Source organism: Sphaerodactylus townsendi, linkage group LG16, assembly GCF_021028975.2.
Source record: "Sphaerodactylus townsendi isolate TG3544 linkage group LG16, MPM_Stown_v2.3, whole genome shotgun sequence".
Taxonomy (NCBI): domain Eukaryota; kingdom Metazoa; phylum Chordata; class Lepidosauria; order Squamata; family Sphaerodactylidae; genus Sphaerodactylus; species Sphaerodactylus townsendi.
In genome coordinates this window covers 26046221-26071246 of record NC_059440.1, presented here as the reverse complement: position 1 = coordinate 26071246, position 25026 = coordinate 26046221, and the positions used below count along the sequence as shown (strand labels likewise).

Sequence of the window (25026 nt, the reverse complement as noted above, 5' to 3'; positions counted from 1 at the left end):
ACAGCAAAATCCAGCTGCAAAGTGCATTGGAAGTGGATCGAAAGTGCATCATTCTGCATGTGCGGAAGGGGCCTCAGACTTTCGTTCAAAGCCCTTTTGCTCGCAGACTGTATTTTTCTTTCTACGCAGGATTCTAGAGCTACTGACCGCAAACGCCAGCGGCTTTTTAATTGAAGTCATATTGCTTTACTGACTGGTGAACTGCTGGCGGCCTCCTGCATCCCTTCTTTGCAGAGGACAAATTTGATGCCTTTCCCTGTTCTCACAATTACATTTTCCCCGGTAGATGAAAATAGTATCTCCCCCCGACCCTGAGAAAAGAATTAAGAAAATAAAAGGTCAGGGGCTTAGACAGGACCATATTCTCAATTAAGCCTTTAATTAGTGGCATGCCACAAGCATGTATTTATTTGAGAGGTAGCGAGCATTAATTACATTGCCAACAGCTTCCTTGCCCTGTGCAGTCAAGCAAGTTTGCTGGGTCTTGTACCTTCAGCATCATCACTAGTGGCTGTGGCTCAGCGATAAAGCATCCGCCTGGCATGCAGAAGGTGCCTGGTTCAATCCCCGATATCTTCAGTTTAGAAAAGCTCAGTTATAGACCTCGACCATTGGCAGGTTTGGGTAGACAGTTCCCAGATGGACCAATAGTCCGATTCAGCATAAACTTCATTGATTCCTCAACTAACAGCCAATGAACATGTTACACAGATTGTCGCGGCAGAAGAAGGAGAAGAAGAGTTTGGGTTTATACCCCACCTTTCTTTCCTGTAAGGAGTCCCAAAGCTGCTTACAACCTCCTTCCCTTCCTCTCCACAACAGACATTTGTGAGGGTGGAGGAGGAGGGGGCTGAGAGAGTTCTGAGAGAACAGTGACTGGCCCAAAGTCACCCGGTAGGCTTCACGTGGCGCATGTGTGCCAATCTATGCACATGAGCACTGAAGCACCATTTCTCAGATCTGAAGAAGAGTTTGGACTCATATACCTTCTTTCTTTACCTTTAAGGAGTCTCAAAGTGGCTTACAAACTCCTTTCCCTTCCTCTCCCCACAACAGACACCTTGTTGTGAGGTAGGTGGGGCTGAGCGAATTTGGAGAGAACTGTGACTAGTCCCAGATCACCCAGTCGGCTTCACGTGGAGGAGCAGGGAAACGAATCCAGGGTACCAAGTCAAGCATGTTTGCTGGGTCTTGTACCTTCTGCATCATCACTGGTGGCTGTGGCTCAGCGATAAAGCATCCGCAGAGAGGAAAGAAAAAGAGTCTGCAAGCCGCCTTGAGTCTCCTTATAGGAGAGAAGTGGGGTATAAATTTTTCTTCTTGTTTCTCTCCCTCCCAGCAGCCTTCCAAGCCCCTCTGGGCATTTACAAAGCCGTTCCCCCGCAGATGCTGTGTGGTCTTGGGAAACGAGACCAAACTCGTTAAAAACCCAAGCATGTAGCTTGGCCCTTAGCTGAAAGTCCTCAAATTATGTGATTTTTGTTTAAAAAAAACTGAATTACTATTAGGCACTGATTCATTTGCTGGTAGCTACCGTTTTGTTAATGTGAATTGGTGTTTTCAAATTAGGTTTATCATTCTTTCCTGGGAGGCAGATAGTTTTCAGTGGTGGGGGAAGGGGCACAGGAAAGGATTTAATCTCCTTTTCCTCACCACAACACTGATTTGTATCCCTCCCCCTTCTTATGATTCTTTGGAGGGAAAGAAAACCCATGGCTATAGCGCTGATGCCGGATCTCCCCTATGCCTTGTAGTTTAGTCCAACAATAGTCGAGTTTTGAACTACTGTAGACTGCAGATGTATGCATGTGTTATTTTGATATTTTTTAAGCCCAGAAAGAAATATCCCTGCCTACAGTGAATTGCAGTTCACCGTTCTACCCAACACACCTGCTAAATCTTTCTGTCTACCTTTACAGCTGTCGCTCCAAGGGTGAGGTCATGGTAACCCTTTCTTCCTGGGGTGTTAGTTGACTCAGACCCCAATTCTCACCCACGTGGTAAACCTCTGCCCTGCGGCGCTGTCTCAGACGGCTTTCACAGCTAAACACTTTCCATTGAAAACGAGCGGATCAGAGAGAAGGGCTCCTGCCTAGCTGTTCCAGTGACATTCAGGGATTTTCTACATTCTACATTCAGGGATTCTACATTCAGGGATTTTCTTTTTACAGGGCAGAATGCAATCGAGTGAGCTCCCAACAGCAGTCTCATGTGGTACAGCCCTCTCATTGAGTCCCTGCTCCTTCACCTGAGTGGCAGAGGCTTATCTAGTGAACCAGATGTGTTTCCGCACTTCTGCATTCCTGCTAGGTGACCTTGGGCTTGTCTTGCAGAACAAATGAAAAAGGCCATTTTCTGAAACATTCTTATGTAGGGCGACTGCGTGTTCCTGGGCGGTTGGTGCCCCCGCTTCCCCCCCCCCCGCCCCCGCTTCGGACCTAAGACCTAGATCCCTTGTTTGCAATTTGTTGCTATGAACATGGGATGGAGTGTGAGCATGTGTTATGGGGAGGGGGTTACTGCCTCTGGGGTGGGTGGGGGAAGAAATATCTGTCAGATTCTTGAATCCCCCTTTTGAAACGGGTGGAGGGAAGCGATGCCAAATCGAAAGCTCCTTTGACCGATTTCTTGGCTCTCACTGAGTGGCAGGAATTCCCCAGTCATGGAAAAAAAATAAGTTCTGCTTTTGCTAAAGAAACAATGCTGATCTCTCTCCTCTCCAGATGTTAACAATGTGGTACTTTCAGCAACTTGTGGGGGAAGAGAGAGAGAGAGAGAGAGTATTTGAGGAGCTGGCCTTGTCTACCTTAGGCAGGAGAGAACGTTATAATTCATCCCTCCTCTTCTTCTTTTCAGAACTGGAACTCACCTGTCTTCTCAATAGTTCCCCCCAAAGCACATAAGACTCCCATGTCTCTTCCCTGGGGGCAGGAAGGGAAAGATGGCAGTTTCCCCAAATTAACCAATTCAGGCATTTGTGTTTGTGCTCAGGCATTCTTGTTGTTCCAGAACTTGGTCAGTTGTTCAACCAAAGAGCCACTCTGCAACCATAAAGGAAAACGCCTGCTGAATCCAGGCTTCTGACAAAACTTTCTCTCGGGTGAAAAGGCCAAGGAGGCTCCATTCTCAAGGAAAGCTGGAACAAGGCATTTTGAAGGCAGAGGCCATCGGTCCATCTAACCCGTTACTGACCACGCCAACTGGTCACAACAGATCTCCGACGCTTTGTGAAGGTTGCTGAAGTTTGTAACCGCATTACTGCATATGTCCCAGCTCGTCCTCTGCATTTGGCAGAGGCCAACTTACTGGAGATCCCTGGCCCCTCAATGATGCAGCTGGCCTCCACTCAGGCCAGGGCCTTTACGGCGCTGGCCCCTGCCTGGTGGAACACTCTCCCTCCAGCTGTCCGGGCCCTGCGGGACCTTGGTGATTACTGCAGGGCCTGTAAGACTGAGTTGTTCCACCAGGACTTTGGAGCAACCAGCCGCTGAATTGTGCCCCCCCCCCCCAGGTCATGGGTCCCTAATATCATTGGGACCCATTACTGAGACCTACAGGTCCTAATACCATCAGGACCCATTAGGTTTAGGTGGGACGCCATCTTGGGATACAACTGCTGTTTTTATTATATTTATGGATGTCTGATTACGATTATTTTATATACGGTTTTTATGTTGTACACCGCCCAGAGCCCTCCGGGGATGGGGCGGCATATTAAATTAAATAATAATAATAATAATAATAATAATAATAATAATAATAATAATAATAATAATAATAATAATAATAATAATAATAATAATAATAATAATAATAATAATAATAATAATAATAATAATAATAATAATAATAATAATAATAATAATAAGTTTGGAATTTGGTTCCACAGCATGGCTGTGAGGACCCTAAATTTGGGTGGCTGGTTTGGGTAACTTCCAGAGTCCGTTTTAAGACCCAAGTTCTCTGGCAAAACTGGGCCTCTGGCATCTTAGGCTCCGCTGTTGCCAGTGTTCAAGTCTTCAGGAAGAGAAGCTGGGAGAAATGCCAGTCTATTGTACCACTGATGTCTCCAGTGTTACACAAGTCAGTGGGTAGGGAAGTTGTGGGCATCAAAATACCCTGAGCTGAGCAGTTGCCAGGGACCAGGACTGCCACCAACTGCTAGTCTACAGGCATACCCTGCTATCCATTGCTTTTGAGCAGGGGCGTACCACCCAGGGGGACATATGGGGTCAAATGTCCCTGGGCTGCGGCCATTTAGTCATGTGGGGGATGGAAAATCGCCCCCCCCCACACCCCCTTCCTTTCTCCCAGGTCCATACACAGACTTCAAGACCTGGTGCAAAAAAAACATTGTTTGGTCGTGGTGGGGGAGGGTGGCCGCCTATACAGGGCGAGTGGGGCAGGGGGCGGAAAACTCAGATTTTGCACCAGGCTACATTTTCCCTAGATATGCCTCTGAGTGCTCAGCCACCTGCACTCCCAGCCACAAATATCACTGTGAGGTGGGTGGGGCTGAGAGAGTTTTGAAGAACTGGGACTAGGCCACTGTCACCCCAGCTGGCATATGTTGGAGGGCACAAGCTAATGTAGTTCACCAGATAAGCCTCCACAGCTCAAGTGGCAGAGCAGGGAATCAAACCCGGTTTTCCAGATTAGAGGGCACCTGCTGTTAACCACTACTCCACGCTGGCTCTCTTATGGCCCCCTGGGTGGTTTTCATGGAAGGAAACACTCAGAGGTAGTTTGTCATTGTCTGATCCTGGACTTCCTTAGTGGTCCCCCATCCAAAAGCACTAACCAGGGCTAACGCTGCTTTGCTTCTAAGCTCTGGTGAGATCGGGCTAGCTTGGGACATCCAGGTCAGGCGACTGAAATTAAATGCTGTTTAAATTGCTGGAGAATCTTTTCTCAGATCCTGCTTGCCTTGGCAAGGGAGGTGGAATGGCGACCGCATGAGCTTTTTCCATCTCCCTATTTCCGCTAGGGACTCTGCCTTTTTTTGGGTATGCATGTTAGCAATAAAAGGCACACCAGCATGGTGTAGTGGTTAAGAGCAGGTGCACTCTAATCTGGAGAACCAGTTTTGATTCCCCGCTCTGCCACTTGAGCTGTGGAGGCTCGTCTGGAGAACTAGATTAGCTTGTGCACTCCAACAAGTGCCAGGTGAGTGACCTTGGGAGAGTCACAGTTCTTTGGAGCTCTCTCAGCCCCACCCACCTCACAGGGCATTTGTTGTGGGGAGGGGGAGGGAAAGTAGATTGTCAGCCTCTTTGAGTCTCCTTGCAGGAGAGAAAGGGAGGATATAAATCCAAACTCCTCCTCCTGCTCCTCCTTCTCCTCCTCTTCTCCTTCTCCTTCTCCTTCTCCTTCTTCTTCTTCTTCTTCTTCTTCCTTCATCTCCTCCTCCTCTTTCTGCTCCCTTCAGAAGTCTACTCTTGGGCAGTCTACGGGTATGGGAAGTCTACTCTTGGGAAGTCTACGGGTATGGGAAGGGAGTTCTCCAGCCACAGGGATCGGATGTCAACTCCCCCCTCGCTTTCCTTGCCTGGTCCAAGCATATTGCGCAGATCGGAGGTTGTCTTTGGCAAAGGGAGTTTGTGACTGTAAAATTCCATTGTTAAAACGCACTGAGCGAGAACAGAGCCAGAACGAAAAGAACGATTTTTCCCCCTGCCTTGAAAGCTTAGCACAGACCAAAAACTGGAAGGCGTAAAGGGAAAGGAATGGCTTATGAAATAAAATTTATGGCTCCGAGGAAGCCACAGCTATGGCTCTTACCCCCACGTTCTCCCTCGTATTTTTTTGAAGTATTTAGGAGAGGAAAGAAAAACAGCCTTGTCCTGAAGTGGAAACGGCTCCCAACAATTTTCTCAGACCATGTCATCTTCTGCAGGTGTTCGCTGGTAATAAACGTATACATTTTAATAGGGTTTTAATTTTTTAAAAAAATAATATATATATATATATATATATATATATTTAAAAAAAACCTTCCCTTGCAGCATTTTTGGTGGTGGGAACCAGAAAGAAAAAAGTAATGAAAGAGTAAGAAGAAATTAGATCTGCCACCGAAGCCGCCGAGGTCTTCAAGAACATGTTGCTTTTGAAGAGTTGTGATAACCAAAACCAGTTCCTACCGTCCCAAGTGGTTAATTCTGAACCAGATGGAAAAGGGCCGTAGAACCCGGGCCCACCAGAAGAAGAAGAAGAAGAGGAGTTTGGATTTATATCCCCCCTTTCTCTCCTGTAGGAGACTCAAAGGGGCTTACAATCTCCTTGCCCTTCCCCCCTCACAACAAACACCCTGTGAGGTGGGTGGGGCTGAGAGAGCTTTGAAAAGCTGTGACTAGCCCAAGGTCACCCAGCTGGCGTGTGTGGGAGTGCACAGGCTAATCTGAATTCCTCAGATAAGCCTCCACAACTCAAGCGGCAGAGCTGGGAATCAAACCCGGTTCCTCCAGATCAGAGTGCACCTGCTCTTAGCCACTACGCCACTGCGTCTCGACCGGTGTAGCCGGGACAGATCTACGTCTGCCTCCCCTTTGTCAAGCAGCGTGCCGTTTTTCCCCAAAACCTCTCTCTGAGAATTTCGGTAAGCAAAATTTACAACAGGATGGAAAGCTGCAACATTGACAAAGTACCAAGCAGTTGCTCATAAGGATTCGGAGGACTCAAATGATCTATTTGAGCCTGGGGGCCTCTGGATACTCTCTGTTGGAAACAAAATCCTAAACTAGACTGACATTTTGTCCGATCTGCCATTCTGACACGTTGGGGATTCATTTCTTCTCTTCTTTTTGATGCAAGGACTATAAGGCTACTTATGCACACCTTACCTGCCCCTCAGCAGTCTCCTTCACATTTGGGCTTCCTGTGATTTTCGGTGCATAATTGGCCTGGCCACCAAGCCCCAGGTGGCCTCATTGGTGGTGGATATAGCAAGATAATTTGCAACATCCACTGGGCAACAGCTTAGCTCTTTGAGCCCCTGCCTTCCCTTTTCCCAGATGTGGTAGCTGGTTGTCCTCTTCCCCATCTCTGGTTACCCATCTGTGGCCCTTGGGCAAATAGTGAAGGTTGCAAGAGCTCCTGCCTAGCGCTGGAATGGTGGCTGTTTATGAGGGCTGCTGGTCCCTCAGCCCCCTCAAGGAGCACTTGGAGGGGCTGCACAGGGTACACTGCTGGGACACAAAGGAGGTGGAGGGGTTCAGCTGCCACAAACTTATCCCGTAACAGCCAGTCCCATAGAAGCCCTTCTGTGGCCCAAAGAATGAGCTGTGTGGTCATGGGAAAGTGGGAAGGAGTGGGTTAGGGTTATGCTTCATGTTCTCTTTCGCTTTCCCTGCGAAGAACAAAGGGTTGCACTTTAATCAGTTCCGAAAACCACGAGGAGAGTCATATCTGAAGCATGGTGAGTTATGAAGAGGGAAATATCCATGTGTAATGGAAAATCCAACCCTAAGAGAATGAGCACTTACTGTGAGAAAGACCACAAGTGCCCTGTCGACCTGACCGATGCTCAGTGGGTTTTGCATTCTCCTGATACTACCCTAGTGTAGGGATTGAAGTCTGGCCTCCATTGTGATGAAGCTGGATACATTCTTAAAATTATGAGCATTGTGACTCTGTTGCTCAGCCCGATGCGTTGTTGTACTTCTCCGTGAGCTCACAGGTTGTACTGCTTCACTGGGGCCATTGCTGTAACGTCTTTCTTCTAGCAAAGACACAACCCATTTTACGGATAGTGCATTCCCAGTATCCCCTTGCCTCAACGCCCTTCCCCTAAACTGTGGTTTCCTGCCCTGCGGAATGACGCGTTGAGAGGCAGGCTGTTTTTGTGAATGTCTCTCAACGCTGGAAAGAGAATCGTTTTAGGCCAATGTTTCTGTAACAAATAGTTTGGTTAAATCTCCTGCAGATGTTGCTGCAGCTCTGATATGATTTACAAGAGAGGCAAGCCTGACATGGTTGGGCTGACGTTGGGAGACTCACGTTCCAAGTTCTCTGCTTGGGTCCTAGCGTGAGTGCCAGGATTGCGGCTAGTAGAGTCCCCCCTCCCTTTTTAATTGATTAATGCAATACAGCCGTAATTCAAAACGCTGTCTCCGGCGATTTGAACTTTGGTGTGGACTTTACAAGCCTGTCCTTTTGCTTTGAGATCTCAATTAGCCGACAATGATCTACAGAAGGTAACCCGCATCCAGTGTAGCCACAGCAATCGATCCCTGATCTCTTGTGGAATAGCAGGATGGGAATCTGCACTGTGGGAACCAAGTAGCTGCTAATGAGGAATGGGCAAAGGCAACATTGGTGCTGCTGGGGTTGGGTAGGTGTGTTTCGGAGACCACTTCCGCTCAAAGAGACTCACTGAAGTACTGGATAATCCACATAATCCACTAAAATATCCCTACTAATGTGCTGATATTAATGTATTGTCTCCAGCCCGGTGTTTCATCCTTCCATTTTGGGATCTTTTACAAGTTGATAATTGACTAGCAATATTTCAAATAAATAATAGGTGGTGGGGAGGTGCCACAACAGAAAAGTCCCTGTCCCTCAAGGCCTGCCATTTGATGTTGCTTCAACGTTGACAAACTTGTTTTCATTGATCGGTTCAGTTTCTCTAAACGAGAACTGTTTTCTCTACAAATGTAGCACAGGACGGGAGCCTCGTTCAGTTCTGTCTTTTCCCCACTAACGCGGGGAGCTATGGCCGGTTTCCTCCTCCACAGTAACTACATGGCACATCCAGAAAGAGACACATGAGAAATAACCACCTTGGCGCCATATCCGGCGATGTTTCTCCCAATGCCGCTTGCTTTTGGTAAACAACCATGTAACTCTTTTCTGACTTTGACCGGAGCACCTGTTTGACCGGAGCGTCTCTCACTTACGTTCTTGGCCAACAAATTGGACGACTATTTATAGTGTTCATAATAATAACATGTACCTTGCCATGGCAACCACAGTGTTCATGTGCTACTACAGAGACAAAAGGCTTTGCTGTGTAGGAAAGCACACACACGACAAAGTGATGTCAACTTCAGCTTTTGGAACAATTTGTTTTCTAGTTTCTAAGTACACCTCACCCCTCCCTCTGGCAATTGATCATGACGGTGTGTTTATCTATCTGTTCCATCCGCGACCACCCTTTTTTTCCCCCTTCACTTTTATTTTTGCTGCACAGGATCTTGAAAGATGCGCGGAGGAGGCAGCCAGGAAGCGGGTTGACCCAGTTTGATTCACTTTTACTAATTTCAAAGGCTCACCTGCACACAGGATGGGCCCCAAGAAGGGTTGATCTGACTTCACGGTCCTCGTGGTTTGAGTTTTCGACTAGGTTCTGGCAGACGCAGGTTCAGACTCCCAGTAGGCTGGGCCATGGAAGCTCACTGGGTTACCTTTGTCGAGTCGCAAAATCTCAGCATGACCTACTTCAAAAGGTTGTTGTGAAGATAGAGGAAAGGAGAACAATGTAAACTGCTTGGGTCCCCGCTGAAGAGAAAGGCAGGGTGCAAGCGAAGTTAATAATTTCTTACACCCTCTTCAACAGGGAAAGGATTTAGAGGCCAACAGGGCATGACGTGCAAGATTATTCTTAAATTATCTCATTTTTTATAATAGCAAAGATGGTGGGGAGGTGCCACAACAGAATTTGATGTTGCTTAAACGTTGACAAACTTGTTTTCATTGATCGGTTCAGTTTCTCTAAATGAGAACTGTTTTCTCTACAAATATAGCACAGGACGGGAGCCTCGTTCAGGGTTCAATTAGAGCTGTGATGCTGAGGAGGAGGGGGTTAACTCCTCCCTCTCATGACATTTTCCCAATCTCTTCCGCCCCTGAGTCACTGTTCACCTGGTAGAAGAAAACACTGAAGCGCCATTTAGATACCTCAGGAGTCCACAACATGGTGCCCGTGGGCAGCACCAAATGTTTTTAGAAAGTGGGCGGGGCCAGGTGGATTTTTTGCTCAGCAAGACTTCTAATTGGCCACTGGACACTTGATTGGTGAGGCAGATTTCCACAAGAATCTTCACTTTGCGACTGGGGGTAAGCTGCAGCAGCGGTCTTTTGGCTGGTTCCGCCTTCTGCAGACGCCATTTTGTAGCAGCCATTTTCCGGCTGCCCCTGCCACGCCGTGACAGAATTGCAACGATGCCCACAGGCTCAAAAAGGTTGGGGACCCTGGGATACCTGCATGGTTTCCACCACACAGATCAGAGGGTTGCTTTTTTTAAACGCAGAAACATGCTTCATGTTCTCCAATCCTGCAACCTTAAGGCGGGAGGGAATAAAGCGCAGGGAATGGGCGGACTGCCTATCTGGTCCGCAAACACGCTTACTGTCCCTTCAGCAACGTGACTTTCTGCCGCTCGCTGTGGTTGTGAAAAGGGGTGTGGGGCAGGCAGAACACATGCATTCAAAGCCATCCGGTCTATTTCAAAGCCAACCCTACCCCTAACCCCCCTGCGGGTGGGGTGTGAAAAGCCTAATTGCCTTTTAATGTAGGCAGCTGCGTTTCAAAATATCAGACAGGTCCCAGCTGCCTCGAATGGCTTCAGCGTTGCCAGAAGAGTCGCTTTCCACCTCTAATAAGAAGAGCTGCACTGTTATCTCTCGCAGCAGAATCCCGTCCTTGCTGAGGGCCTAGCTGGGCAGAAATGAAGGAAGCCAGCCGAAGTCTGGGATGGATTAGGTTGGATAACATTCAGGTGAGGCCAGACCTCTCTGTGGGCCGACAGAGCCCTCGTTGTGTTGAGAAGGAAGATTTAAGCCAAGATTTTCGATACTGTTATTATTGAGGCGAGGAGGGAAATGAAGACTGTATAAAAAAAATAATTTAAAGAAGAGCTGGAAAAAGGGGAGTCGCAGCTAGACTAATATGAAGGAACGGCCATCTGTTTTCTTTCTTTTATAGGTATTTTGGCCACTTTTGCTCTCTGAAAACGATATTTCCCCACGGTTGGGCTAATAATCTAAAGGAGCGTTACAGGGCAGATCTGGTTAAAATATCTGGGCAAAGTCTGCAGGCAAATGTGATTAATTTGATCGACTTTCCCATATGTCGGCTGCAACTCGATGGCACTCCTGCTTCGAGTCCTCCAGGAAAAGGGCAGGCTAAAAACAACGCAAATGAATAAAATAAAAGCAGGGCGAGAACCAGACAAGATCCAGTACTTTTCAGACTGGTCTTTATAGGAAATGGAAACACACAAACAACAACAACAAAAGGATCAAAATGCCCACGCGGCGGATGAAAGCCGAAAAGACCTATACGCCTACCGACAAAGCAAAGATGCTTCCAGATTAGACTCATTATGCGCCGAGCATGGGATTTGCAAGAAAAATGTGAGAAACAGATTTAACAAGGTTTTTGAAGGTTCAGGTAGCAAGCTGGCCTTGTGCCTATTATATATAACTTTTTACAGTATGGAATAAATGTTCTTAAAAGAAAGGGGGAGAAGAGGAAATGTGTCCCAGTAACCCAAATTTTATGTCACAGGAAAGCTGAATTCTGCAATTCCATGACATGGATTTTAAATTAAGCAGATTAGTATAATAGCGTTTACTGTCCATCTTTTAATCTGTTTCTGTCAGTCACAGGGAGTGTGCTGATGGCTCTCACCTATTATCGTTAATTGTATCGATTTCTCTCCTAGCTCTGAGATTTCAGCAGGGGTAACCCATCTCCATAAAATTGCAACCATAAGGGCTAGAACTTGCTTTTTGGCCCATCTTGGTTTCTTAAAAAAGCCTGCTTAGATTGCACCTGATTGCCAGCATGAAGGTTCGAAATGTGCTTTATGAAAACTGCTATTTTTAACAGATTATAAATCCTGTGCCATATTGGGGAGCTTTTAAGAACATAAGATAGACCAGAGTCCATCTAGTCCAGCGCTCTGCTACTTGCAGTGGCCCACCAGATGCCTTTGGGAGCTCACCTGCAGGATGTGAAAGCAACAGCCTTCTGCTGCTGCTGCTCCCGAGCACCTGGTCTGCTAAGGCATTTGCAACCTCAGATCAAGGAGGATCAAGATTGGTAGCCACAGATCAACTTCTCCTCCATAATAGCCTTTCTTTGCTTCTGTGGATCAGAAGGATAAACAGAGCCCTGGGTCATAACCCTCAAAGGGTTTCTAAATCAATCTTGGCCTTTAATTATGTGTTTTCCCTCCTGGAGTCCAACTCGAGTCCTGGTCCTTGAGCTAGACCATGACGGCAGGATCTCTGATACATCACTCAGCAAAGAACCAGGAAGCTGCTGATAACGTCTGGCCAAAGCCAAACCTCAAGCCAAATAATAACAGTAAGCTGATGATTGCTTTATTTACTTCTTATCAGTTACAAATAATGTGTTTTTAACTTCACTGGCCTGTCTTGCAAAAAGGGATTGCGACAACCCTGAAAACACAGCCGTGGGGTCTCTACCACGTTCTGTCCAACCTGTCAGAAATGCCAGCTAGCATATGTCCATCTCACTTCTGCAAAAGGGGGCAAGTTCTGTCCTCCCCTCAAAAAACAGCTGCTCCTAGTCTCTGGGAGCTTTGCAGAGCATGCACAGAGGAAGAGAGAGAGAGAGAGAGAGTGAGAGAGAGAGAGAGAGCCTCAGCAACAAATCAACCCAGAGCATTAAACCCTTTTTGCCAAAATTAATTTTCAGTTTGGCTAGAAAGAATAAGCACAAGAGTAAAAAAGACCCCCAAGACTAAGATGTTTTTGTTGCTTGATTGTTCCACATTAAGTTTTGCTCTGGATCTTCCAGACACTTTTTTTTTTGCAAACAATAGTTTAAGTGCAGGGGTGTCTTAAGCTTGTCCCCCTGAAACCTACGGACTCATTACATGCTCAGAAGACCTTCCTGATAGAATTTGGGTCTGATTTTTTTTGGAGGGGAAGGTAAGGGGGGGCAGTTAGTAAAATGTCCTCTCACGGGCCTGCCTTCACCGGCAAATGTATGCACCTCCGGATCATGAAGGAGAGAGAATGACAGAAAGATATTCCAAGGGCACACCACGTATCTGCCCTGGCTGTTTCTCCAAGCCAAAACAGGAGAGGCACATTCAGTAGCGGCGCAAAGATCAGCCCAACCGAAGCAGTTTTTGTTGAGGATTTTATTGGGGTAATGGTATGGGGCAGGATTAATCCCCCCCCTCCAAATAACTGCTGTTTAGTTTAAAGAAAATAGCCAGGGATCTGATCTACAGTTTGCTTTCCAGGGATAGAAATACAACAAGACAACCAAGACGACAAAGGTTACAGTTTCTTCTACATTTCCTTTTCTCTTCATCAAATGAAGAAAGGCACAAAGCCCGAAGCTTGCCTGGGGGGCAGAAAGAACTGGGCCTGCCCTGACAAGGGTCAACCCATGGTAGCTTCACTTGTGCCCAAGGTGGATTCCGCATGGGCCAAAAACAGCAGCGTGAAAACGGTGTGAAATGGTTTAAAACGTTGTGAAGGGGTTTACACCGTTTTCACACCATTGTTTTTGGCCCATGTGGAATCCTCCTTGGTGATGTAGCGCCAAAGGTTTCTAGCAGGCTCCTTTCCTGAGCACAGAGCTCACCTTGCGCTTGACTATCTTTGTAGACACGCTATTGAGTCTTCGACAGCTCATCTAACGCGGCAGAGCATGCTGTGTCCAACACCAGTTGCTGCAGGATGCAAATATGTTCCAAACAGATCCACTCAACACTCCTTTTCCACCAGCGCCGCTTAGATACGTTTCTGGCCTTCTCAACAGGGTTTTTTAAAATGAATAATTAACCCAGCTTCAGATCTGCTCTCGCTGATGACAGGAGATACTTTTTCCAAGACTGTTGGCAGTTTCCCGCTTGCCACCTTGGGGCGGGCAAATTTTATTAGTTTTATTCTTTTTTAAACGTACTGAACGAACAAGAATGGGGTTTTTTTTCCCCCTACGAGAAAAACTATGTAGTCGCAAAGGCGTTATTACAGAGGAGAGCACAGCGGTCGTCAACGTAATTTGCGATGCACGTTTTTTGGCTGTTAGCTGACCATCTGGCTCGCTAGGTTTTATGGTTTACAGCTATCTGACCAAAGTGTTGCACAAACTCTTCGTTCTATTGAAAAGGGGCCTGTGTCTTTTTTAAAAAAACAAAAATGCACAACGTGCCTTGTAATAAAAATATTGCAATCGAGCATTAAGAGTTCTTGGCCTATATTGATATCATACAAATACTTGGAGGTTGTCTAATTTATTGTCCTAAAGGATAAAAATGAGAAACAGATTGCGAGCGGAAAACACTAGAACATGTCTTTTTCCCACTGTCCATTCTATGAAGCCACTTGACTTAAGCACATTCGCCCACTTTCGTATTTATTTCTAGATAGGTCGCAGAACATCCTCACAAGTAAGATTCCACTTTCCCCTCTGCCATCACTCATGGGAGATTTCTACAAATCTCATTTTCAGCACATCTGTGTATTTGTGGATCTAATCAACCAGACACTTTGATTCATAAAATCCTTTGTTGCTCTTTACATGAAGAAGTTCAGTCACTTATCCTTGGACAATTACTCGATAGACACAAAGATCTTCCGGATGAGGAACGTGTGAAACTGTTGCTTGCAGATAAGAATGAAACAGCCACATCTATGATGGCTCGTTTCTTATCTATAACAATGACTGACAGATGCCATGACGTCTATTATAGCACAAGCTGTTGATAAAAGTTGACCCTTTGACGTAAACCAACTTTTAAGACGTATTGTCGAAACTTTTTAAGATGTTTATAATTCACTTTTTATGTATTATGTTATGCTATTAAAGGTTTTGATTTGATTTGATAGGTCTGATTTGGTTAAAAACTCTTGTCTGAGAAAATGCCCCCAGGTCTCTATGCAAATTGTGAAAATTGGCGGACGGACGCACAAAGTTCGCCTTGCCTCTAATTTCCGGCATCTTTTTGTGTCTCGCTTTTAAGGCCAGTTTTTCTGCCTTTGTCTGACAGGACCTTCGGTACCGAAACCTTCTCTGGCAAAATCCTCAGGAGCCTGAAGGCAGGTGGGAGGTGCCTGCCCAGGAACGGAGGAGAAGTCACTTCACGGACCATAATTACATACTCCCCTGAAAGACAATAAAAAGGGAAACTGGGAATTAATAGGCAGGGCGGGATTAACTATGCAAAGTGTGTCACAGAGCAGGCCCACGGAGTGCAATTACCTGACAGAAGCCATGTATCCGAGATCCCGCCCTGCAAATTAATCAATAAATCAGATACCTAAACAGCAAATGCCACCTGCCTTTTACGTGCCTCTACATCAACATCCACAGGATGTCATTCAACAGCCCGTCTCCTCGAAGTAATCAGCAATGAGAAATTAATACACTTATTTACAGCGGCACAAATTGAGGCAGCTATTGTGGGGCCACAGAAGTAAGGATCTAGGCAGGCAGGTGTTCCCAAAGGGCAAGCGCCATCCTCTAGGTCAGAGGTGAACCTGTAACTGGAACCCCCTCCTGACTCAGATATGTCTCTATCACATCCCATACATACAATCTTAATTTACCCTTGACTGAAGAACGGTATACATCTTCTATTTGGGATGCTCATCCTCTTCCACCAAGCGGGCAGCTTCGGGAAGGATGCACATGGAGGGGACAGATCAGATTATTCCAGTCACTAGCATCAGGAGGTGCCTGCCACTGTGAGGAGGGAGCCTGACTATCATATTAAAGGATCTGGCTTGCTATGCAGGTGAGGGAGATAAAGGATACCTGCATAGCAAGCCAGATCAGCTGAGAGCCAGCGTGGTGTAGTGGTTAAGAGCCGGTGGATTCTAATCTGGAGAACCAAGTTTGATTCCCTACTCCTCCACCTGAGTGGCAGAGACTTCTCTGGTGAACGAGGTGTGTTTCTGCACTCCTATGTTCCTGCTGGGTGACCTTGGGCTAGTCACAGTTCTCTCAGCCCCACCTACCTCACAAGGTGTCTGCTGTGGGGAGAGGAAGGGAAAGGAGCTTGTAAGCCACCTTGAGTTTCCTTACAGGAGAGAAAGGTGGGATATAAATCCAAACTACTCCTCCTCCTCTTCTTTAGTTTAGGGAATTTTTTTGGTTGTGTGTGGGGAGGAACTGTCCATCATAGCAGTTCTGATTTACATTCCGGAACAAATTAGCCCAAGGACCTGGGTTTTTAATGCCTCAGGGACACCCAGGCCAAAAAGCGTCCCTCCCCATTTTTGCAAGTTGTTTGCACATTCATTATTCCCTCGCCTCAGTCATTTTGGGAGAATGCTGTGCATGTAAGAAAGAAAGAAAAGAAAGAAAGAAAGAAAGAAAGGCCATACAAAATGAAAACGAGCTTTATAATTGGGATTAATAACAGTAATGGAAAAAGGAACCTAAAGGCGCTGCTATGAAAGGGTTCACCTCAGCACTGGGTAAACACTATCGAACCTCTGAGTGGCTATTTCTGCGTTTAGACAAGGAGGCCCTGGAAATTAAGGGCCTTCAGAAAAAAAAGAAACTTATTTTGCAGCCCCCTTTACGGGGTTGCAAAAGGGCTGGAGAATTTCAAAGCGACACCAACCATTAGAATATAAAAGTGAATAAGAAATAAGAAGCGGGGTGTGGGGGGAATGTTTTGTTGCTGTGGTAACAGCTCGGTTCCCATTACTTTCCCTTTGTGGGCCGTTAACCTTCCGCATATTTTGGCACCGGAATATGTAAGAAAGTCCTCCCAAAATCTGGAATTTTGCCGCATGTGGAAAAAAAAAAGGGTCTCCGCGAGCAACACCAGTAACATCTCAGAGGACTTCTGGGCCTGTCCGTGAGCTCAGAGGCTGGAGCAGAGACGTGCAGCGACCAGCGCTTCCTTGAATGAGATTTTAGGCTTAAATCTTAAAATGGGGAGTGAAGGTTGAGGACAGGCCTGGCGGGAAATTGCCTCCAGTCGTCTTGTTCCTCAGCCTGGGATTAAAGAGTGTTCCTATAAAGACTTTGCAAGGCCTGGTTTGCACACCAGAAGACCACAACAATGGCAAAATGCTGAGGTGAAGGGAAACGGGGCTGCTATTTTCCCGCCAGGGGTGGGGTATCCCCACTCCCTTCCAGTGTATCCCTTTCCCAGTATGAAATGGGAGACTGCCCGAACGGCCTGTGTGGTTTCTGTAGAGGCCTTGCAGTAGTCTCCCCATTTTTGGTAGGAGATGATAGACCCAGTCCCACTGGGGGGGTCAGTGGTGAGCAGTTGGCCTAGATGGTCTGGATTAAGTTTGGCAACCTCCAGGTAGGGCCAGGAGATCTCCCAGAATTCAAACTACTCTCCAGCTGATCTCGCTTCCCCTGGACAAAATGGTGGCCACAGAAAGTGGGCTCTGTGGCATTATATCCAGCTGAGATCCCCCCGCCAACCACTGCTGTTCCCAGGTGTCATGTGTCCTGGGTGCACACCATCTAGTCACGTGGGGGGTGCTGGGTGGGTCCTTCTGCCTGGCCTCTCCTGCGGCATGGTTCCTGGCAGGCCTGAAGCATGGCCCCGGCCTGGAGGCAGCCGCCGGGCACTGCGCTGCAGGAGAGGCCGGGCTCAAGGACCCCAGGTGCCAAAGGCCAGTTCTTGCCCCAGGTGCCATTTTGTTTAGGTATGCCACTGCTCTACCCCCGCAAATCTCCAGGAATTCTCCAGTGCAGAGTTGGCAACTCCCATCACATTGATTGCTGCCGGTGGCCCTGTTGCTTGGGGCCTTACCTCGACGGCCCATGGCAGTCAAGCACGGGGAAAGTCTGAGCTGGCACCAATCCAGGGAGCATTTAACCCCACTGAGGAGCTGCTCCTCTAAGCCGCACCGGATCTCAGCAGTGCTCTCTGAATGTGTATTAACATTATGTAATATTTAACCACACTGTTAATGTTATGTTACTGGTGTGACAGCATTGCTCATGAGGCCGCCGGCATAAAAGCCATTCTGTCGAAGTCATGCTAGGATGAAAACTGCCAGGTGCTTTGTTAAATAAAGCCCGCGAGTCCCAGAGAGCGCTGCCAGCCACCGCGGAGGGAAAGTGATAATTCCAGTGATATCAATGGCCGTTCTGCTGAGGGCTGTCAAAGCATTTTACAAATAGCTGAAAGAACGGGGGCAAAAAAAAAAAAAGGCGAGCTCAAATGAGGCCCCCTCTGGTGCGAAATGTGACATAACAGAAGGATCTTGGCCAGGAAGGAAAGAATGCTGCACGCAATCAATATTACACAGGGATTAAAGCAAAGGATATGTTATTACTGGAGCTGGGCGGAAGCCAGGACACCTGGGCCAGCAGCCCCTAACTCGGAGAGGAAAATATGCAAGGAGGGTTTGTTCCCCCTTATTTAGACTAGAATTAAGCTCCAAAAGGAGACACCCTAGCGACTGCGGCAAAAGTCGGACACGTGTTTTCTTTTTGCCCCACAAAATCCAAATCATGCACCGAGAAACTGAACGCATGGGATGGAAACAGGCAAAACAGAAGTGGATTTGCTGAATGCTCCTTGGTCTGAATGCTGACATTCTAGGTGCATTTGCTCATCAGTAAGCACCATGAGTTCACTTTGGAAGAAGAAGAAGAATTTGGATTTATATCCCCCCTTTCTCTCCTGCAAGGAGACTCAAAGGGGCTTACACACTCCTTTCCCTTCCCCCCTCCCCCCCCCACAAACACCCTGTGAGGTGGGCAGGGCTGAGAGACCTCCGAAGAACTGTGACTAGCCCAAGCTCACCCAGCTGGCATGTGTTGGAGTGCACAAGCTAATCTAGTTCCCCAGATAAGCCTCCACAACTCAAGTGGCAGAGCAGGGAATCAAAGGGAAGGAGTGGGTAAGCTGTTTTGAGAATTGTTTTAAAAGAAAGGCTGGTTTGAAATAAGAGTTTTTAAAAGCTCTCCCAATTATCGGGGAGGGCGGAAGTAGAACAAGGATAGTTGGGTGGAGCCAAAAAAAATACCCTGGTTGTACTTTTTTTGGGAAAAGCCCCCTCTGTTATTATTATATCGAGATATCGATTCCTCAATATCAGCATTTAGAGAAGCAGGAAGGAGCCAGCAACATGAAAGATGGGACAAGGGAGAAAGCATGGCAGGGTGAAGCTAGGTTTGCTGGCTATGGGGCAAAGCCATGCTCATTGACAAATCTGTCCCACTCTGGTGGCAAAGCAAATTAAAGTTGTGATAGAAGCGGACTTGTTTGCTGCGGAGAGAATGCGAAGTGAAAGCGGGGCTCCAGAAAATTCATCTGTACAAGAAATCTTGCTGCGGCTGACATTTGTCCCCGACAAAAAATGGGTCAGCCATGTTTGCAGGCATACGGGAATGCATATTGCCTTTGCAAAATATGGAGGTTCTGTTTAATCATCATGGCTAATAACTATTCCTCCCAACTCCCCTTTGTCCCGTTTGGCCAGCCTGTTCCAAAAACGCAGGGTGTAGGGGGAGAATGAGATATTAATAGAACCCTTGCTCACCAAGCCCCACATGGCTCACTTCGCCTCCCCCCCCCGTTTCACCCCACACTTTGAGAAGGTTGCCACGCACATTTTGTGTACGAGCCTTCCTCTCCCTCGCTTCCCCTCCCATCTGTTCCCAAAGCAAGCTGACATTTATAAAAAAATATACACAAGGAGAGAGAACGCCATGTTGCAGCTAGCAATATGGAGTCTGGGCTCAGAGTAGATAGGAGCCGGTGCTTGCAAAGTAGGACAGTGTGCCTTTATTTAAATCTCTCTGCCAACATCTTGCACATGAGACATGAGAAAGCTGCCCGTTCAGCAGCAGATGCGCCAGAGCTGGCTCCGAGTATCTGAACAGGCCCACGTGAAAGCCCGTGCTGTGTTGATCCTAGCACTGCGTTCAGACATCACTTTAACCCGACACACACAGGAAATCAGCTCATTGCTGGTCTCAAGAGTGCGCCTCCTTCTTTGCCCCATCTCAGCTAGAGATCAGCGCTGTGATGTATGAATGCCAGAAATGAAGTTAGCGTTCCCTCCCAAACCTGTGCTCTGAACTTGGATCATAAACCTTCTTCGGAATCTGCACTGGTGCTGAAGGAAAATTATCTCCAATTATCCTAACATAACGTGTGTCATGAGGAACTAGGCCTAGTTACTCTGGGCCACTCAAATCTACAAAGCTCCGAGAAGAAGAAGAGGAAGAAGAAGAAGAAGAAGAAGAAGAAGAAGAAGAAGAAGAAGAAGAAGAAGAAGAAGAAGAAGAAGAGGAAGAAGAGGAGGAGGAAGAGGAAGAGGAGGAGGAGGAGGAGGAGGAGGAGGAGGAAGAGGAGGAAGAGGAGGAGGAGGAAGAGGAAGAGGAGGAGGAAGAGGGGGTGGAGGAGGGAGTTTTGGATTCATACCCCCACCTTTCTCTCCTGTAAGGAGACTCAAGGTGGCCTACAAGCTCCTTCCTCTCCCCACAACAGGCACCTTGTGAGGTAGGTTGGGCTGAGAGAGTTCTGAGAGAACTGTTACTAGCCAAAGAACTGTCACCCAGCAGAAATGTAGGAGTGCAGAAACACATCTGGTTCACCAGATAAGCCTCTACCACTCAGGTGGAGGAGTGGGGAATCAAACCCGGTTCTCCAGATTAGAATCCACCTGCTCTTAACCACTACACCATGCTCAATGAAGCTGGACAGTTGGGCACTATTGGGTTTCCTTACCTGCATCTTTACATAGTACAGGCCTGGGGGGCTTATACTGTGAGCTTGTTGTGCATACTTGAGTTGGCACCAACTTCTATTCAGAGTACTGGAACTTAACAAATCCCAAGTTAAATGCACTTAGGGTTGAGGTGCTAACCTGAAAGAACTCCTGGAAAGCATTAAAATGATCTACAGGTTCGCTTGTTTGTGTGATAATGTCTGTTCAATGGGCGTCTTTGGGGAGAAAGTAAAAAATGGCTTTTTAAAAAAAGTATCATAAAAGAAAATATGGCTCTACTTAAAGGAAATCATTATGTAAAGGTTTATGAAATTTGCTCCCGCTAATAGTCCAGAGGTAATGGCCCAGAGGCGACACAGGAAATAGTATAAGGTCATTCCAACCCCTCCTCCAACTCATGAACACTTTAGATATGTAAAAACCTTCAGGGGTCACTGACTTGGGGGAGGCAGGGGCGGCATATAGATTCACCCTAATCAATAAAAAAAGGAAGAAGTCATTGATGATAATGACCTTTCTTTTGTGGGTTGACCTAAAAGAATCAAGGTTCGGCCCCCAAATAACCTAGATGTGTTATGCAAATGAAGAACATCCGCTCACAGTGTTCTGCTTCGGCAAGACTACATTCTACTATACCCTGTCTCAGATAAAACCCTTACTCCAAGACTGCCTCGTTCAGGGACTTCTCTGGCTCTGGAGAGTTCGTTGGGCATCAACCTCGCAAGTGCGTTTGGGAGACAATTCAGCATTGCAGTTTTTCTCTGCTTCCTGAAGTAGCCATGAATGGAAGCCACCCAGTGATGGGATTCAAATAATTTAACAACCAGTTCCGGTGGTGGGATTCAAATAATTTAACAACTGGTTGTTTACAAGCACCCTTTTAACAACCGGTTCTGCCAAAGTGGTGCGAACTGGCTGAATCCCACCACTGAAGCCACCATTGGGTGAGCTATGGCTCACACATGATTGTCAGCTCGAAACAGAAGCCCAAATTTCCCCCCTTCCACCTTTATTTCTAATGAAGTCAGTCCAGAACAGTGTGATATGGCAGCCAAGAAAGCCAATGCAATTCTGGGATGTACTGGGCAGTTTTCTTGGAAATTGGATCCAAGATCAATGAAGAAAGAAAGAAAGAAAGAAAGAAAGAAAGAAAGAAAGAAAGAAAGAAAGAAAGAAAGAAAGAAAGAAAGAAAGAAAGAAAGAAAGAAAGAAAGAAAGAAAGAAAGAAAGAAAGAAAGAAAGAAAGAAAGAAAGAAAGAAAGAAAGAAAGAAAGAAAGAAAGAAAGGGTTTTGGATGATGCCAAACAAACAGTCATTCAAGAATGAGAAAGGGGTGAGAAAATCACGATTCTCCACCAAGAAACCTAAAATTAACATGGAGTGATGAGTGAATCACCTTTCTAAGACACTGAAACAAAGATGCTTTGAAAACGAGGCTCTGGGACTACAATTCGCTGTTCATTCATGTGTAGGAGTAGGGAAACAAATCCACTTCACCAGCTAGGAGTCCACAGCTCATTGGAGGAACGGTATCATCGCCATTGTGGTTGTGACCTCCATTATTTTGCTCCTGGAATCAGCAACAGAATTGAAAAACAATCTGCAAAAACATGCTGAGCGAGATATATGCGTATGTGCTCGCACACGCTTCACAATAATTCAGAGAGCCCGAAAACTGTACCTGGGAGGGTCACGACATCCTTCGGGCTGATTGGGATGAGCCGGGTCTTGCTTTGGTCCATCAGTCGGGATCTGCAAAGGACAGTAGGAAAGCAAGATGATACCCTGTCACGTTTGCCAGGCAGACCCAGGGCATTTTCTTGTGTATAAATGTCACAGTTCCTTACCAAAGTAACCCAAGTTACTGGGTGTTGTGAGTTTTCCTGGCTCTGAAGTTGCCAGCCGTAGATATGAGAGAAACAGTAGAAGCAAAAACCACCAGACCATGGCCACACAGCCCGAAAAATTGACAAATCCAGGTTGATTCCACCCATAGAAGTCTTCAATCATACATTAACCCAAATTGTCTTCGTAACTCAAGTCAGCAACGAATGAGTGCAAGAGGGAAAGGTTTTAAACATCCAAAGTATTTTGCTCAGCAAACCATCTGTTGTGATTTTCCTCCTAACGCACGTGAGGGAGAGAGCGCCGCGGCTGATGTCTGACAGGCTTTAGAGGGTTGAGGAGAAAGATGTTTTACCACATCCATTTTATTGTTATGCTTCAAGGGGGAGGGGAGGGCAGAGCTGAGAGCTTTTCATGCCATTTGTTGTTATCTTCCACATTTCCTATAAGCAGCTCAAGCTAGTACCACAGTTCTCTTCTCCTGTGGGACAGGTCACCGCTGAAAGAGCGACTGGCCAAAATCACCCAGTCAGTCACCCAAAATGAGGGAAGATTGCAACCTGGGTCTCCTTCTAGTCCTAGCCCAACACTAAAGAAGTTTCACTACTAACTCACAAGGTCCCTGTTGCAGGGAGAGGAAGGGAAGGAGTTTGTAAGCTGCTATGAAACTCCTTAACGACAGAGAAAAGCAGGATATAAAGACCAACTCTTCTTCTTCTAGCTCACAAGGCAACAATATATATATATATATCTTGGGTGCTGTGTGGTTTCCGGGCTGTACGGCCGTGTTCTAGCAGCATTCTCTCCTGACGATTCACCTGCATCTGTGGCTGGCATCTTCAGAGGAAGATGCAGGCGAAACGTCAGGAGAGAATGCTGCTAGAACACGGCCATACAGCCCGGAAACCACACAGCACCCAAGTGATTCCGGCCGTGAAAGCCTTCGACAATATATATATATCTTGTTTGCATCTGTGAATTTGGAGTTGCTATCAAGGATACTGCCAATTTTTTAGACTCCGTACAGATGAGTAAAGTGGGGTATAAATCCAAACACCTCCTCCACCTTTTCTTCTTCTTTCTCAAGGGGAGCTGATCGCCGTAGTCTGGAGATTGTGGGAGATCTCCAGGCCACACCTGGAAGTTGGCAACCCTCGTCCCAAACCTTCCTCCACAGCTCCTTTGACGAAAGAGAGGTTTGACATTACAAAATCCACAATTAGACAATCAGCTCATGGCCGCGGCACGTTATTGTACTGCCTGATTTCAAATCCGAGTACACTTCAAGATGCTATGTGGGTGTTAAATATATATGAAAAACCCCTTAATCCCTGCAAGCTATTCATTCCCCCAACCCTTCCCAGCAAAAGTTATTTTCAAAGTCCAATCACCCTCTAGCTCGATTATTAGACTGCGAGAAAGAGCTAACAAACACCAAACCAACGCAGCCTCTACATCTTTAAAGATATGCTTATTTGAAATTGTAGCATAAACACTCAGTATGTGGAAAGACCAACTGTATCGGGATTTTTTTTAAAAAAAGGAACTGCCTGATTTTTTTTAAAAGGGGACGAAGAGAAGGGGGGGTTTGAAGAATGAGGGTCTGGTTATCTCCCAGAGGATCAGTAAAATATTCAGAAGTCACGGCGAGAAATGGAAGAGAGATAAATAATTTAGCACTAAGAATAACTGAAGTCTGAGAGTTTGCCAGCATTAGAAGAAATAAAAGAACTTACAAGAATCTGACAATTTTTTGGCAACCCCCCCTCCCCCCCGCCCCGGGAGATTGAAAAAATAAACCCAGAACATGAAGAAAAAAAAACCCTATTCAAAAAAGTATTATTCATAAGTAGGTTTCAACGGGATGGGACCGAAATGTGAGAACAAAACCGTGTATGGATTCCATTAGCTAAAAAATCAAAATGCTCCCCCTGGGGCCTTGCGTTCCTCGGTATTATTTATGTCTGTCTATCATCCTTGTATCTTGGCATGCTTCCAAAGCACTCACAAGGTGGACTACATAGAGATTTCAGTTTTGAAAAATAAACTCCGCCGTGTCAGCTGTCCATCATATTTTAGGCAGCATAGCTGTGATAGAGTTTTGGCCAGAAAAATACGAGGGAGGGAAAAACTGAGTTCGGTTTTGAGAAGGAAATGTTTCCTGCTGAAACTGATGGAACTCTCTCGCACAACAGAGAGACAGCTGCTTGTTTAGAGAGCTCAGAAGTGAAAAATTCCTGACAGTAAGGCCCAACAAGGGCTGTTGGACACGAATGCCTGAATAAACTCCCCATGTTGAATCACGGAGTAAGTGAATGCCCGTTTTCTGGGGGTGTCAACGATCGAGGGAGACTTTGGCCTCTATGGCCTCTTCCAGACATGCAGAATAATGCACTTTCAATCCACTTGTGCATGTCTGGCAGGTATTCTGCCACTGAGGCATGGCTGCTCCTTGCAAACCGGAGAGGCAAGGGAGCTTGGACAGGGGACATTCTGCACGCAACCCAGGAGCTCCGCCAGTCAGCCTCA

The 25026-nt window shown here is 46.6% G+C and overlaps 1 protein-coding gene across 2 annotated transcripts in view; it reads right to left on the bottom strand.

The window, feature by feature from the left end:
• Positions 1-254: 254 nt before the first annotated feature.
• The window catches only part of MORN1 (MORN repeat containing 1), an 87274-nt gene continuing 62502 nt past the window's right edge, over positions 255-25026 (bottom strand). Inside the window, exons 13-14 of one of the 2 annotated variants that reach the window (XM_048518532.1) lie at positions 22334-22404; positions 13122-15094 (exon numbers count right to left, since the gene is read on the bottom strand). In XM_048518532.1, coding sequence (XP_048374489.1) covers positions 14916-15094; positions 22334-22404 — 250 coding nt within the window. In that variant the 3' untranslated portion in view covers positions 13122-14915. Of the gene's footprint in view, positions 312-13121; positions 15095-22333; positions 22405-25026 lie in introns of those variants that run through there. The other variant, XM_048518533.1, reaches the window with a different exon arrangement.